Raw genomic sequence first — 14,834 nt, 5'->3', positions numbered from 1 at the left:
TGTTTGGGCTTTAAAAATCCATTGTTTGCCTGCATGCTATCCGATTGAAATACTGTGTGTCCAACCTTCACTTACAAATGTCTAAAAACATCTGTTTTAAAGACCTTTTCGGATCCTCTTGTTTTGTTAGATAAATAGTTTCAAAAATTTGAAGGCTGGAATTTTGGAGTATTGTCAAATCCTTGTAAGCAAAGCCTAGAGACAGGATATGTATTTAAATTAGATTGGTCTGCATGCACAACACTTATTTTTTAGCTTTCTGCTTTCAGATCAAATTTTTTATTGTAATATATACTTCGTCTATGAGACCTTCTACAATCTATCAATTCAATAAGGGAGGGAAACTTGTTTTTCAGGCAAAAAGAATTATTATAAATTCTAAGTAAATGTTTTTGGACATAACTATAACTTAATTATATTTAATCAATTAAATATAGTTATCATTTAAATACATAAATACATCAAATTTTGAAATTAATTCCTGTAGTTCAGTTCATAAATAACAGCAATTAATGAAATTATATCTAAACAAATAGTTCAATCGGAGCGCGCAATTGTTCAACTAAAACACCACATTTTCACAAGCATTATCACAATAATTCACACACAAATATTTACACATTGCTTGTCCAAATAAAACAATATCTAATTATTTATTAACTTTTTTGTCATACCATTCAAACAGAAACAATCAAAAACTTCATATAAAAACTTTCCCTCATTCCTATCATTCACTTCTTGTTTCAGATCTTCACACCAATCACACATGTTTTAAATCTACACACCATTCACTGCTTGTTCCAGATCTTTACACCAATCACACATGTTTTAAATCTACACACCATTCAATGCTTTTTTCAGATCTTTACACCAATCACACATGTTTTAAATCTACACACCATTCACTGCTTGTTTTAGATCTTCACACCAATCACACATGTTTTAAATCTTCACACCATTCAAAGCTTTTATCAGATCTTTACACCAATCACACATATTTTAAATCTACACACCATTCACTGCTTGTTTTAGATCTTCACACCAATCACACATATTTTAAATCTACACACCATCCACTGCTTGCTTCAGATCTTTACACCAATCACACATATTTTAAATCTACACACCATTCAATGCTTGCTTCAAATCATCACACCATTCAATGCTTGTTGTAGATTACACAATTACCCATGTTTTAAATCTTCACACTATTCACACATGTGTAAACACTTCCTAACCAAACAGATCTTCACACTATTCACACATGTGTAAACACTTCCTAACCAAACAGATCTTCACACTATTCACACATGTGTAAACACTTCCTAACCAAACAGATCTTCATCTTCATAATGCACCTGTCCTCTTCTGTCTCTATGGTTACCTTTCTGTGATGAACTGGCAGCTGAAATCATACAAAATTGTGTTTGTTTAATATTATACATTTGTAATTGGTACCATTTAGTGAATTAAGGAAAACATGCATTTTTGTAATTATTTGATTTCATGGTTTGACAAAGTCTGCAAACAAAGCCTATAAAAAAATTCTAATTCATTGGACATTTGAATTTGTGGTTCACTTGTACCTGTGAAACCCACGAAAATTGGTATTCAACAAATATAATGGGCGTATGACATTTGCGCCGATTATTAAAATTTTCATTCTTTCATTTGCGCCAATTTCCTTTTTTCATTTGCGCCGATTTTATATTTGCTCCTAATTAGATTTACAGGTAAGATAATACTTGTAAATGTACTGTACTAGACCGTTAGTAAAATCTAGTTAACAATGTTGCTAATTTATTATTAAGTTAATTTTGATTCATATTGTCTTGGAACTTTGTTGTAACATGAAAGACATATTGCACATTGAAACAAGCCGAGGAGTCAATTCTTTAATCATCGAGGGCCATACATATCAGAAGGTTAGTGTCCCGAAACATAACATCATATCTTACTAATGTACCATCGTGTAGAGCCAGAGTCACCACGGATTCTATTGTTAAAACACAGATCGAGCATAACCATGTGGCAGATGTCAGAAAGACAGAGGCAAAAGAACTATGGTTACTGTTAAGGAAAAAGTCTGGAGATGTATCTTGTAGGCCTTCTTTATCTCCCCGTGATGAGCAGGGGACAACAGTTATATACATGTTATGATTGACAATTCATTATATTTGTACAAGTGGCTAATAGAAGAGGTATATAATGATAAATGAAAAATAACATGACGTGGATGGAGAGTTGTCTCATTGGCACTCATACGAAATATTCTTATATCTATTCACCTGTAATTTACCTGTAAAAAAAATCGGCACAAATGAAAGAAAAAATCGGCGCAAATGCAAAACGCTGAATATAATGATCCTCAGTAAGCTCTTTTTCTGGTCTCCAGACTAGTTACCTGAACTCATATCTAAACATCACATTTTTTTTATATAAAATATTGAGTGTAATGCTAATTGGAATCTCCATTCTTATTCAAGGAAGAAATGACATATTGGTCTTTTAAAGGGGCACTAGCTACGATATATATAAAAAAATAAAGCATGATTTTTTTTAGATCAATCATTAATCAAATTGGAATAATGAAATAATAATTTGCTTTTAGCAATCAATTTCCTTTAATTTTGTTGAAATAAGCGATTAAACATAATTTTTGACTGATTCACTTGCAAGTGAAAACGTCATCATCATTCTAACCGGTATTCATGTGAACTTCAAGTTAACCCCTAGCTAGAGATTGACAACGCATGCATTGTACGTGTACTGGCTATTTAAAGAAAAAGAATGTCAACAATGAAAGTGAAACTACGGTAAATCATTTGATTACTAATTCGATACACATAAAATCATTCTTATACGGTTAAAAACAATGAGAAACATCTATTTTTAATCTATAAAATAAAATCAAACAGACCTATAAAAATGCAATTGCACGTGTTGGTTTAATCTATTCGTATCTTTATTTTTGTTTACATCGCTTATATGGTCATCTGAGGTCAAATCGATAGTTAATTAGATGGCGTCTGGACTAAAATACACACGAAACGAACCTATATATTATCTACTCCATGCTCTGTAAACTGTTTATTTTAGACTTTTGATAGTTTGGATAAATGTTTTACATTGTTATAAACCAAATATGAGAATTTGAGTCAAATCGGTTACAATCAATTTGACAGCTAGTGCCCCTTTAACATTTAGATGGAAATTTGTATTAATAGAAAATATGAAAGTTCATAATTCTTACGTTTATTTCACACTTATCAATACTGAAAGGTATGAGTATTTGTAAACTAAAAACACACTTAATTAGGCACTTATTATGTACAACTTAACAGGGCTTTAAAGATAAGAAAATTGATCTCTATTTACAATTGTTTCTCATCAATTTGTCAAGTAAAAGCTAATTTCTTTTGAAATTCACATAAAAAAATTGCACACAAGTTTAATGCCATTTACAAATGAAATTCATGTCATGGCAAATTGGTTTGTTACCTATTGTTGACCATGAAGCTGTTGACTGAGGTTCATTGGACTGAGAATCAAACGTTGGCTGTCTCCTGGCCATACTAACTCGTAACTGCACTCCTTCAAACATAGCTCCATTCACCTAAAATTCAAACATTTTTAAACATTCTTAAGGCTGAAATTTGGGGGTTTTGTCAGATTTTTGTAAGCATTCTGGAAAATCTATAACAGTAAAGACTGCTTAACAAAAATCAATAGACAGAACCTTCAAGTGTTCATTCAATCTCACAATGACAAATATATTCTGTTCATTCATATCAACCCAGACATTATTTTTATAATTTAAAAATAAAAATTAATAACTGTTTATCCAAAAATATGCAATTAATCCTTTGACAGGCAATGTTAATATGAAATAGTTTTGAATGCTCTATTTAAGTCCTTTTTTTTATGATCATGTAAGTGATATCTACCGGTATATGCTTGCTACAAAAGCTTTTCAAACCTGACAATAAACAGTCAGGGGCATTACTTAAACAAGTAATTTTTTTTAGTTACTTTTATAAGTTATTTTCGTTTTTAAAAATAATAAAATTACTTAAAAGAGTTATTTTAAATTTCAATAGAAGCATAGACTGAATGTTGTTTACTAGAATTTTTACATCATTTTATATCATTTAATACAGAATTTATTAGATTAGAGAGGAGTATAGAGGTAAAGGGTTACTTTAAAAATAATGACAAAAATATTACTTGAATAAGTTATTTTATACATTTTTGTAAAGATTAGTAATAACACTAATTTAAGGAACATATTCAAATGAATTGGGTTACAAACTATAAATTACTTCAAGTCTTAATTAATTAACAAGTATCTATCTATTTATATCCATCTACCTTAAAGATTTTGGAGTAAAATGATAATTTAATAGTCCTAAAAGACTAATCTTTGACCCAGAAGCGTCGGTATGAAAGATAAGTGCGTCAGAAAGTTAATTAGTGTTTCAGAAGGATTATATTTTATATTTCATGGGAAAAATAACCAGATGACTGTGAAAATTTGTTAAAGATAGTAAAATCTGTATTCTTGGACACCTAAAAAATCAATATTCAGAAAAGTTACTTATATAAGTAATATTTAAAATAGCCTCGTTTTCAACATTACTTGTATAGGTAATTTTAATTGTTACTTGTTTAAGTAATGCCCCTGACTGATAAACCTTCACATTTGTGTAAAAGCTTTTCAAACCTAACAATTTTGCTTCTTATAGGCAAATACATTCATATATTACAACATTGGAAGGAAGAGTCTGATTTAAGAGGAGCCCTTTTAAAGAGTATGACTTCTACATCCATTACTATGATAGAAAGAAAGAAAGAAAGAAAGAAGAAAGAAAGAAAGAAAGAAAGAAAGAAAGAAAGAAAGAAAGAAAGAAAGAAAGAAAAAAAGAAAGAAAGAAAGAAAGAAAGAAAGAAAGAAAGAAAGAAAGAAAGAAAGAAAGAAAGAAAGAAAGAAAGAAAGATTGAAATAAAGAAAGATTGAAAGAAAAATAGAAAGTAGCAAACAAAAATGTTTAATATCATCATCATCATCATATTTTATTTCCAATTAAGGGCCCACAAGGGGCATACAGAGCATACATGAATAAGGCAAAAGAATATTGATTTGCATAGATACATAGATACAACAATTTTTTACATACAGTTACAATACAATTACTAACTCATATTCACTTTAATAAATTTACCAACAGCACTAAGGACCTGATTGTCTTCACAGTTTAATAAATAAATAAATTTATGCTGATTATCAAGTGTAGAAAAATTCGTAATTCTTTGGCAAACAAAGTCAAAGAGAGCATCTCTATCCGATTTAAAATTTTCACAGTTAGTTAAAAAATGGATTTCATCTTCAACACAGCCAGAGGAGCATTTTTTGCAAATTCTTTCATTCATAATATGTAGTTGAAAATGTAGTAGTAGTTGATCACACAAATTAGGTATTCACTTTGACCCACCCCTCCACACATCAGTATGGCAATAAAAACATGCCGACTATTAGTTGTTTATAATCTTACCTCAGCTATAGCTTTGTCTGATGCATCCATCGACTCAAATGTTACAAAACCAACACTGCAAATAACCACAAAAATGTTACAAAACCAACACTGCAAATAACCACAAAAATGTTACAAAACCAACACTGCAAATAACCACAAAAATGTTACAAAACCAACACTGCAAATAACCACAAAAATGTTACAAAACCAACACTGCAAATAACCACAAAAATCTTACAAAACCAACACTGCAAATAATCACAAAAATCTTACAAAACCAACACTGCAAATAACCACAAAAATCTTACAAAACCAACACTGCAAATAACCACAAAAATCTTACAAAACCAACACTGCAAATAACCACAAAAATCTTACAAAACCAACACTGCAAATAACCACATAATAAATGTTACAAGACCAACACTGCAAATAACCACAAAAATCTTACACATCTTATTAATTTTGATTTCCAGCAATTCTTGTATTTCAGTGGCTTCTATTGTTAACTTTATAATTTACTAGAACACACCCGTGAAATTGAGGGCATTTAGAGCGTGGTTGAAACAGATGTCTCTGGTTGCAAGTATGTTGTAGGATGAATTTTTGTAAAAGATTTTATGAATGGAGAATTTCAGGAAAGGTATCAAAAACCATGAGAACTGGCACAGGACAATTTTATCTAGCCCTCTCCCTTTTTTCCAAAGTCCGTTATTTTTTTTCTTTCTGTTAGTTTCAATTATTTTTGTGTTTTCTGTATACTATGAACATACATAATTGTTTATCATTAATATTTAGTGTATAAAAATTTGCTATTTACTATCAATTATCATCCCTGGCCGTCACTGATATATTATATAGAGAGTCTCTATATATTAAAGTAGTATGATCATAGTATACGTGCAGATAAACACGAAAATAATTGTCATGTACCTAAGTACTTATGAAAATTATGTGTAATTTAAAAAAAGCCCTAAACAAAAGTCTTGTCTATGACTTAAAAGTATGTCCGATAACGGAAACAATATCCTGATACCTTTATTTTCATTTTTCTCCCAAAATAACCCAAACTGAATAATCATTAAAATGGATGACAAATGTGACTATGCATGGTACCTATAGGACACAGAGGCATGTTATTGTGGAAGGGAGAGAAGCGACTCACAAAATGAGGTCTTCTCATTTAATAGTATAGAATCCAATGTGTAGATAGGTCTGCCAATTATTCATACTACAGTGAAACCTAACTTTAACAAACTAACAAAGTAAGTAACAAACACCCTCAGAATTATGTTTTCAGTTAATCTAAGAAAAATGTTCTTTTTTTTTCTTTTGATTATTGTTAATCATAAATCATTGCTCACATTTTGTCATGTCATGGCCTTTTACAGCTGACTGTAAGGTACGGGTTTTGCTCACTGTTGAAGGCTTTAAGATGACCTTTAGTTGCTTTAATCCACTTCGTTTGGATTCTGTTGGATAGTTGTCTCATCGGCAATCAAACCACACCTTCTTAATTTTATACTGGTATTCATAGTTATAATAATATTGATAAAATTTGAACAATAAAATATGTTTAAAATAATGACCTAATTTTTGTCTTTCTCAATTGTGATATGTGTAATGACCTACTTTTTGTCTTTCTACGTTGTGATATGTGAAATGACCTACTTTTTGTCTTTCTACATTGTGATATGTGAAATGACCTACTTTTTGTCTTTCTCCATTGTGATATGTGAAATGACCTACTTTTTGACTTTCTACTTTGTGATATGTGAAATGACCTACTTTTTCTCTTTCTCCATTGTGATATGTGAAATGACCTACTTTTTGACTTTCTACGTTGTGATATGTGAAATGACCTACTTTTTGTCTTTCTACGTTGTGATATGTGAAATGACCTACTTTTTGTCTTTCTTCGTTGTGATATGTGAAATGACCTACTTTTTGTCTTTCTCCATTGTGATATGTGAAATGACCTACTTTTTGTCTTTCTCCATTGTGATATGTGAAATGACCTACTTTTTGTCTTTCTACGTTGTGATATGTGAAATGACCTACTTTTTGTCTTTCTCCATGGTGATATGTGATATAGTACCAATATCTTTGAAGGCTTTTCTAAGAATGTCTTCTGAGATGCCATTACCATTTACATATATTGTATGTCCTTTCTTTGGCGGTGGTTCCCTCTCTCTCCCTCCTTCTCTCTCTGTACAAATAAAGTTATATTTGAATTTGGTTAATTAAGTGATTATCAATTTTTGTGTTAATACATGTAAGTAGAAATAATATTTGTTCCTGTTTGAAATTGAAAAAATACATTAAAACTATCAAACAACCTCCTTAAAATGCATTTGTTTGCACCAGTCCTAAGTCAGGAACCTGATGTTCAGTAGTTGTCATTTGTTGATGTGGTTCTTAAGTGTTTCTCTTTTCTCATTTGTAATATAGATTTAGACCGTTTGTTTTCCTGTTTGAATGGTTTGACACAAGTCATTTTTAGGGCCCTTTATAGTTTGCTGTTCTGTGTGGGCCAAGGCTCCCTGTTGCAGACCGTACTTTGACCTATAATGGTTTACTTTTACAAATTAAGTCTTGGATGGAGAGTTGTCTCATTGGCACTCATACCACATATTCTTATATCTATAAAAAAAAAAAAAAAGACTGAGTAATGTATTTATATTTTTGAACCATTTCTTATATATATGCATTTAGAATTCAAACTTTATTATCTAAAAAAAAGATATGAAAAATCCATTAATGGCAGATTTTGGTCAAATATGACTATGATGTTATGAGTGACATAACAAATGATGTTTTAGACCAGATTATATTGTCCTAATAATAGAACTAACGTAATATTGAAAAGACTAGGTAATTTTACTACTGATATTTATGCAATTTCAGGGGCCAAATAACAGGCTTTATTATTCTTCAATTAATCATAACTTACCGGTACCTCCACTTACAAAGGTATCATATAGACCTCTCGCTCTTGGTCTGTTCTTCTGAAATGGAACATATAATTAATTGTCATAGGTGATCACATTTGATAAGATATTTCTCCTCACAAGACAGTGACCTTTTGGGATTTAAAAATGAGGCTCGTTTATTGTTTAAAATATTTAAATCAATTTACACGAGATAGGGTGGTGCAATCTGTTTTTATTATGATATCCAGAAAGATTTGAAGGACATTTTATTATTCTTTTTCATTCCAGAACCCACTTTTGACAAGTCCAACCCCTAATGATGCCTTGATGAAACCCTCCTTTTTCAAGTTCCTTTGATTCCCAACTGATTTTATAAACATGTATGGCTCTCACCAATGCCTTTACAGCTATTCTAAGGGTACTGTTTAATCTTTTATATATTTTTTAATTCACTTTTTGTTTTCTGATGTCATAAATCAGATTCATTTTCCTTCTAAAGTTTCTAAACTGTTACTATGTCAACAATAACTTTACTTTTTGTCTTAAGGTACAGACATATTGAGAATGATCTAAATTCAATCATGTTCCTTCTAAACTGTTACTATGCCAACAATTATAAATATAAATCTTTGACCTTATTACCTCCTTTTCTTCCTCATCCTGGTGTGACGATGAGAATGGTTGAAATCCCACAGCTGGAATCTTCTCAGAGTCCTGTAGAAAAAGACAGATACTGTTTTGTTGAAATGACTTGCCACATACAATTCTTTTTTTATGATTTTTTTCGTTTCAAACATTTTTCGTTTTTTTACTCTCAATTTTATACTGTTATGTTACAGTTCAAAATCTGAAAACCAGGAGAAACTTGTCCTCGTCCTGTTTGAATAATTGTACACAAATAATCTGTATAAAGCAAAACCTTTCAATAGTTTGATGTTCATCTATATATTATTACTTTCTAGTTTGCCTTTGTATTTGAACTATTGATTGATTCTTAAAAGAGTAGATGTCATTAGCCCATAATTTACAACCCATCTGTCAATGTAAATAAAACGCCACACTTTCCTCTCTTATTATTCCATAGTTAAAAAGTTTATGTTGAAATTTAAAAATAAATCATTAAGTGCATAAGATCTACCCATGCTCCCAATGTTTGACACTTATCATGAGACAGAAACAGCATGCCTAAGTCATGTTTCAACATCTGACATGTCGGAGTGAGGCAAGACAACTTACCTTTCTCTTTTCAAAGTTCTTTGATCTTTTAAAATTCTGCTTTTCCTGACTTTCTTTTATCTTAATTGCCTTTTAAAAAACAAAATTTCTGTTACAAATATTGCAGTTTTAAAATTTGTGTTAATCATTGTATATCAATATAAATTCAAATCATTGCCCATTGGCATTCTTTATTTTTTTCATTTGTATGTAAATTATATGGTACACATTTCAAAATATATTATTTTTGGCATACTGCATATCTGGACGTTTTTGCATGCCTTATTTTTCATTTAAATACTAATATAAATAATCATATATATCATAGTACTTAATTTTCCTACCCAATTTCAGTATACATATGTAACCACATATATTTACAAATGTACTTAGACCGTACTTTAACTTATAATGGTTTACTTTTACAAATTATGACTTGGATATAGAGTTGTATCATTGGCACTCATACCACATCTTCCTATATGTATTTGTTTCTTAACCCAAACTTCAGAAAATTGTAGTATATGTGAATAATGACCCTGTTACTCAGTGGTCTCCCTTTGAGGCTCTATGTATATCATATTTGTTTTTCATTTACTGTTTTATACATAAATAAGGTCATTTGTTTTCTCGTTTTAATTTATTTACATTTGTCATTTCCCAGTCATTCATAGCTAACTATGCAAATAAGATTTAGCTCATTGTTGAAGGTCCTATTGTGATCGATAGTTGTTATATTGCTTATCATTTGGTCTCTGGTGAAGAGTTGTCTCATTGGAAATCATACCACATCTTCTTATAGATACAGATACAGTGTAACCTGCATTATCCCACAAATTGGGAGACCAGAAAAAAATTGTCAGATAAAGCAGGTTTTTCCTGAAAGGAAAGGCATATTTTTGGACCATAAAAATGTGTCGTTATAGCAGGATGTTTGAATAGTTAGGTGTCGGATTAGGCAGGTAACACTGTATAATAACGTGGTATTCAATTACCAGTGGCGGATCCAGTACTTTTCCTAAGGGGGTCCGCTGACTGACCTAAGGGGGGCCTGCTCCAGTCATGCTTCAGTGATTCCCTATATAATCAACCAAATTTTTCCCACAAAAGGGGGGCCCCAGGGCCCCCTTGGATCCACCTACAATTACCTACCCCTAACTTCAATAATTTTTTAGCTTGTTGTGTGGCATCTCCTGCATTTTCTGGAGGCGCTACAATAAAATCAAAATGACTAAATAATGCTTTAGATTTAATTCATTCATTAAAAAGTGTATTTTAAATTTATCTTGATCATGTTGATCAGGATTATAATTTTCTTCTACTCTATTATACAGAAATTTAATTTTCAGGTGAGCAAATTTTCAAAATATGCCATACATTTCAATTGTTTAATGGCAAGTCATAATACTTCATCTTAACAACATTTCAGAAGCTGACTAAGTTTATGATCTATACACAGTCTTAAAAGTACTGGTATCTCCTTCAGCCAACTTGGCTTAAGTTCATCTCCTTTAAACAGGGCCTTTAATTAATCACAATTTTAATATGATTTGGCTATTATGATACATTTATATGATTGATCGAGAGGGCTTCCAGTAGTGGCTCTCGACATTATGCACCAATTAAATTTTCATTCAATGACACAAATATACAATTTTTGGTTGGATTGTTATCTCTTTGACACATTCCCCATTCCCATTCTCAATTTGAAAATCTATGTATAATAGAGGTTACAAGTGAGGAAATTAAGTTTATTATCTTAAATTTTAAAGAATTATAAGGATTTGACACCAATTTAAAGGAATTTATTGTATGTATAAACTGGGCCAAGTCACTCACAAACATATTATAAAAGTCCTTCCTTTATTTGTTTAAGAGTGAATTGGTTAAGTTTATACACCAATAAATTCCTTTAAAAAGGTGTTTAATACTTTATGACTACATAGTCTTAGTACAATATTCACCAAAAAACATGAACAAATATGGAGATTCTAAAGTTCTTAGATGGATCTAAATTTCAATGATTTTAATCTTCTTCGAAATATATACCTCGTTTTGTTGGCGCATTGATTGGTTGTTCTTTCTCTGGTTTTGGAGTTCTAGCAGCTAATAACGCTTTTTTCTGAAAATAATAAGGGATATACTGATATATCATGATTATATAAAATTGTCTTTGCAAAATGAAATGTTCCTAAATTTTCTTAATAGTTTTTTTGTTGTTGCACATGCACTTAAAATGGCAACTTGATTAACTCTGGTTGATGTTGAAGTAATAAATGCTCTCCTATTAATCATTTAAGACTGGCCTATTACTGTTTTAGACCCAATTGTCAAAACTTGGTTGATTCTGTTCCACCATCTACATGATCTTAGATTATTAGCGGATTCATCTGAAGTTTGCCAATTGAATTTAGACAGCTGCTTCAGTTCCTGTTCATATGGGATTAGTGTGACTCTGTACAAGGCATCATTCTGACTGATTTGATAATTTTCTGTGTGAAAAAATATACCAATTTACAACAGTAACACATCTATATTCTGTACAAAAATTTTTCAAAGACTGCCACATTATTGGACTGTCAAACCATAGGATTGTTGGAGTTAAGGACTGTCAGAATTAAAGGTCTGACACCATTTAAGTGACGGTACATTGAATGACCGAATAACACCATTATAATCCAAATAACACTTGTAATGAACGAATAACACTTGAAATTTTAATATATGCACGTGCATGTACATATTGGTGACTTTTAAACATTGATTATTAAATAATAGTATATTATCGATGTATTTTTTAACTTACAAATGATTTACAGAAAGCAGGTAAGTTTATAAAGATCATTTTGAATAAAGTGTGTACACCCAACATGGCGACCACAGAAATCACAATGGCTGCCATGTTAGATGTACACACAAAATTTAAAATGATCTTTATGAACTTACCTGCTTTCTTTAAATCATTTTATAAGTTATAAAATACATCAATTATATATTACTATTTAATAATCAATGTTTAAAAGTCACCAATATGAGCTACTAATATAACATAGTATTCAAATTTCAAGTGTTATTTGGATATTACAATTGTTCAGCGGATAATAACGGTGTAATTCAGTCATTCTTGTTACTCTTTAAGTGATGGATATGCCAAAGATAGTACATCTGTAAAGCCCAAGTCACACTATACCATGATCGCACCATGCTAACCAAGATCTTATATAAACAAAGATTGTGGTGAGGTTGCATTAGGAAAATGTTAATTTTCGTTATTTCATGATGAAACTACGTCCTCATTATGTTTCTACAACGATCCCACTACAATTATACCACGTTCTCACCACGCTTTTCCTACCATTATCATGATCTTACTACTGTCATCACATTCTCACTTCGACTGTACCAAAAGTTATCTGATTGCAACACGATCTTACCACACTTCTACTGCGATTAAAGCACGTTCTTAACACAATTATACTACATTCATATTGCGATCTTACTACATTCTCAGCAATAACATCAACATCCTGTTCCATATAAATACTTTTCCATTCCTTATATTTCTGATTAAAACGTAGATTTCTCGGAAAAAACACAGTCATGCCACCAAAATCTACCAGAACACATGGGCATGGTGGTAGGAGTAGATGTAGAGGCAGAGGGAGCTCTGATAGTAACTAATCCTGATCTAGCAGAGATGTCGGACCAAGCAATCCAACCTGATTCACAACCTATTGCTGGTCCATCAAGCTCAAATGACAATGTTTTAGGCAGCAACCATTTGATTTTCTGGGGGAGCTATGGTTTTTTTTGGAAAAAAAAGTTTGTTTCCAGTTTTTGGAGAAAAAAATAATTTGTTTTTGATTCTGAGAAAAAAAAAATGTTTGTTTCACCCTCAGCTGCCAGTCTATATGTAATGCTAAAATTGAAAGAAAAAAATTGTTTTCGACTTGTCGCGAAAAAAATAGATTGTTTTTCGCCGCAGGCGATAAAAAAAGGTTGTACAGAAAAAAAAACCATAGCCCCCCCCAGAAAATCAAATGGTTGCTGCCTTAGTGAACAATAGCAGGGATGACACAGATCAAGCATGGTTGAGCCTTTGGAGAAAAACAACAAAAGGTCCAAATTACATATATATAGACAAACAAAACCTGGAGGGCTTTTATGTATTTCATGTGAAAATGACAATGAGCATGATGGTTGTAGTATGAACTTAGTCAGGTTATAAGAAGAGCGTGATGATAATGGCATTGGTGTGCTAGAATTGACTATGGTCTTAAACAGCATGGTGTAAATGTGGTATAGCCATAATGGAAGAGTAGATCGCAGTGAGACTGTGATGGTCATAGTGAGCTTGCAGTAATGTTGCTGTGAGATCGTACATGTAGCGCAGTCTCTCCTAATTGAATCACGCTTTGGCTACGCTCTTGCTAAGATGGTACAGAGACCTTTGCGATCTTACAACTACCTTGCTGCACCCTCACTACACTTCTACTACGACCTGATTTCGCCTCAACAGCACCATGATTGTTTGGAACATGTTCAAAGTTGGCCACGCTCATCACGATCTTGAAGACCTTACCACCACCGTATAACGACCTTACTTAGATCTACAAGATCACACTATGATCGTTAAAATTTGCATTTTTTTTCACAGATCGTGGCCTAGTGTGACTGTGGTATTAGATATTTGCTGGTATTATCGAGGACACATTAAGGAAATGTAAATGACTATAAAAAAAAATCATGAAGAAGATAAATAATAGGAAAAAAGATGATTCATGTATGAAGCCGATTTGGCCTTGGTCGTTTCGGCCAAAAGTGGAAAACTCGAAAAGTTTGTTTGGTCATTTTTTTGTTGTTTTTCCAAGCAAACCATTGCACACGATCTTAAATGTTAACCTTTTTTCTTAATTTTGCATATTTCTGTTTGAGAATTTCTTCTTCTTCTGTCAGTGTTGGTGGAAAAATAATGTGAACCATTCTGTATTCTATATTTCAAAACCGTAAAATTATAATCTATCTATCACAAAATATCAGCTTTCGTTTGTAGAAGGTAAAAAAACATCCAAATGGGAGAATTAAATTCAAAAACATTTATCAGAAAAACTAATGGTTTTAGAAATGTTTAAATGTTTGATAACAATGGGCT

General features: G+C 31.5%; 1 protein-coding gene across 1 annotated transcript; it reads right to left on the bottom strand.

Annotated features, from left to right (window-relative positions):
• Positions 1-403: 403 nt before the first annotated feature.
• On the bottom strand, positions 404-14,747 carry LOC139510068 (negative elongation factor E-like). Its single transcript, XM_071296297.1, has 10 exons — positions 14,585-14,747; positions 11,732-11,804; positions 10,835-10,893; positions 9,704-9,772; positions 9,110-9,181; positions 8,488-8,542; positions 7,596-7,743; positions 5,553-5,607; positions 3,502-3,616; positions 404-1,405 (listed from the first exon to the last, which is right to left on the bottom strand). Exons 1-10 carry the CDS (start codon positions 14,663-14,665, stop codon positions 1,326-1,328), a joined length of 807 nt encoding a protein of 268 aa, XP_071152398.1. The 5' UTR covers positions 14,666-14,747; the 3' UTR covers positions 404-1,325.
• Positions 14,748-14,834: the final 87 nt, after the last annotated feature.

The sequence above is a fragment of the Mytilus edulis genome, chromosome 2 (genome assembly GCF_963676685.1).
Source record: "Mytilus edulis chromosome 2, xbMytEdul2.2, whole genome shotgun sequence".
NCBI classification, from domain to species: domain Eukaryota; kingdom Metazoa; phylum Mollusca; class Bivalvia; order Mytilida; family Mytilidae; genus Mytilus; species Mytilus edulis.
The sequence above is the reverse complement of the archived record's forward strand: the minus strand, read 5'-3'. Positions and strand labels throughout refer to the sequence as shown.

Coding starts and splice junctions, on each gene's coding strand:
- LOC139510068 (XM_071296297.1), bottom strand. CDS start 14,665: ATGGTTCACATTATTTTTCCACCAACACTGACAGAAGAAGAAGAAATT. Junction 9,773..10,834: donor AAAAATTATTGAAGTTAGGG/GTAGGTAATTGT, acceptor GTTTTTTAAAAG/GCAATTAAGATAAAAGAAAG. Junction 1,406..3,501: donor AGCTTCATGGTCAACAATAG/GTAACAAACCAA, acceptor GTATGATTTCAG/CTGCCAGTTCATCACAGAAA.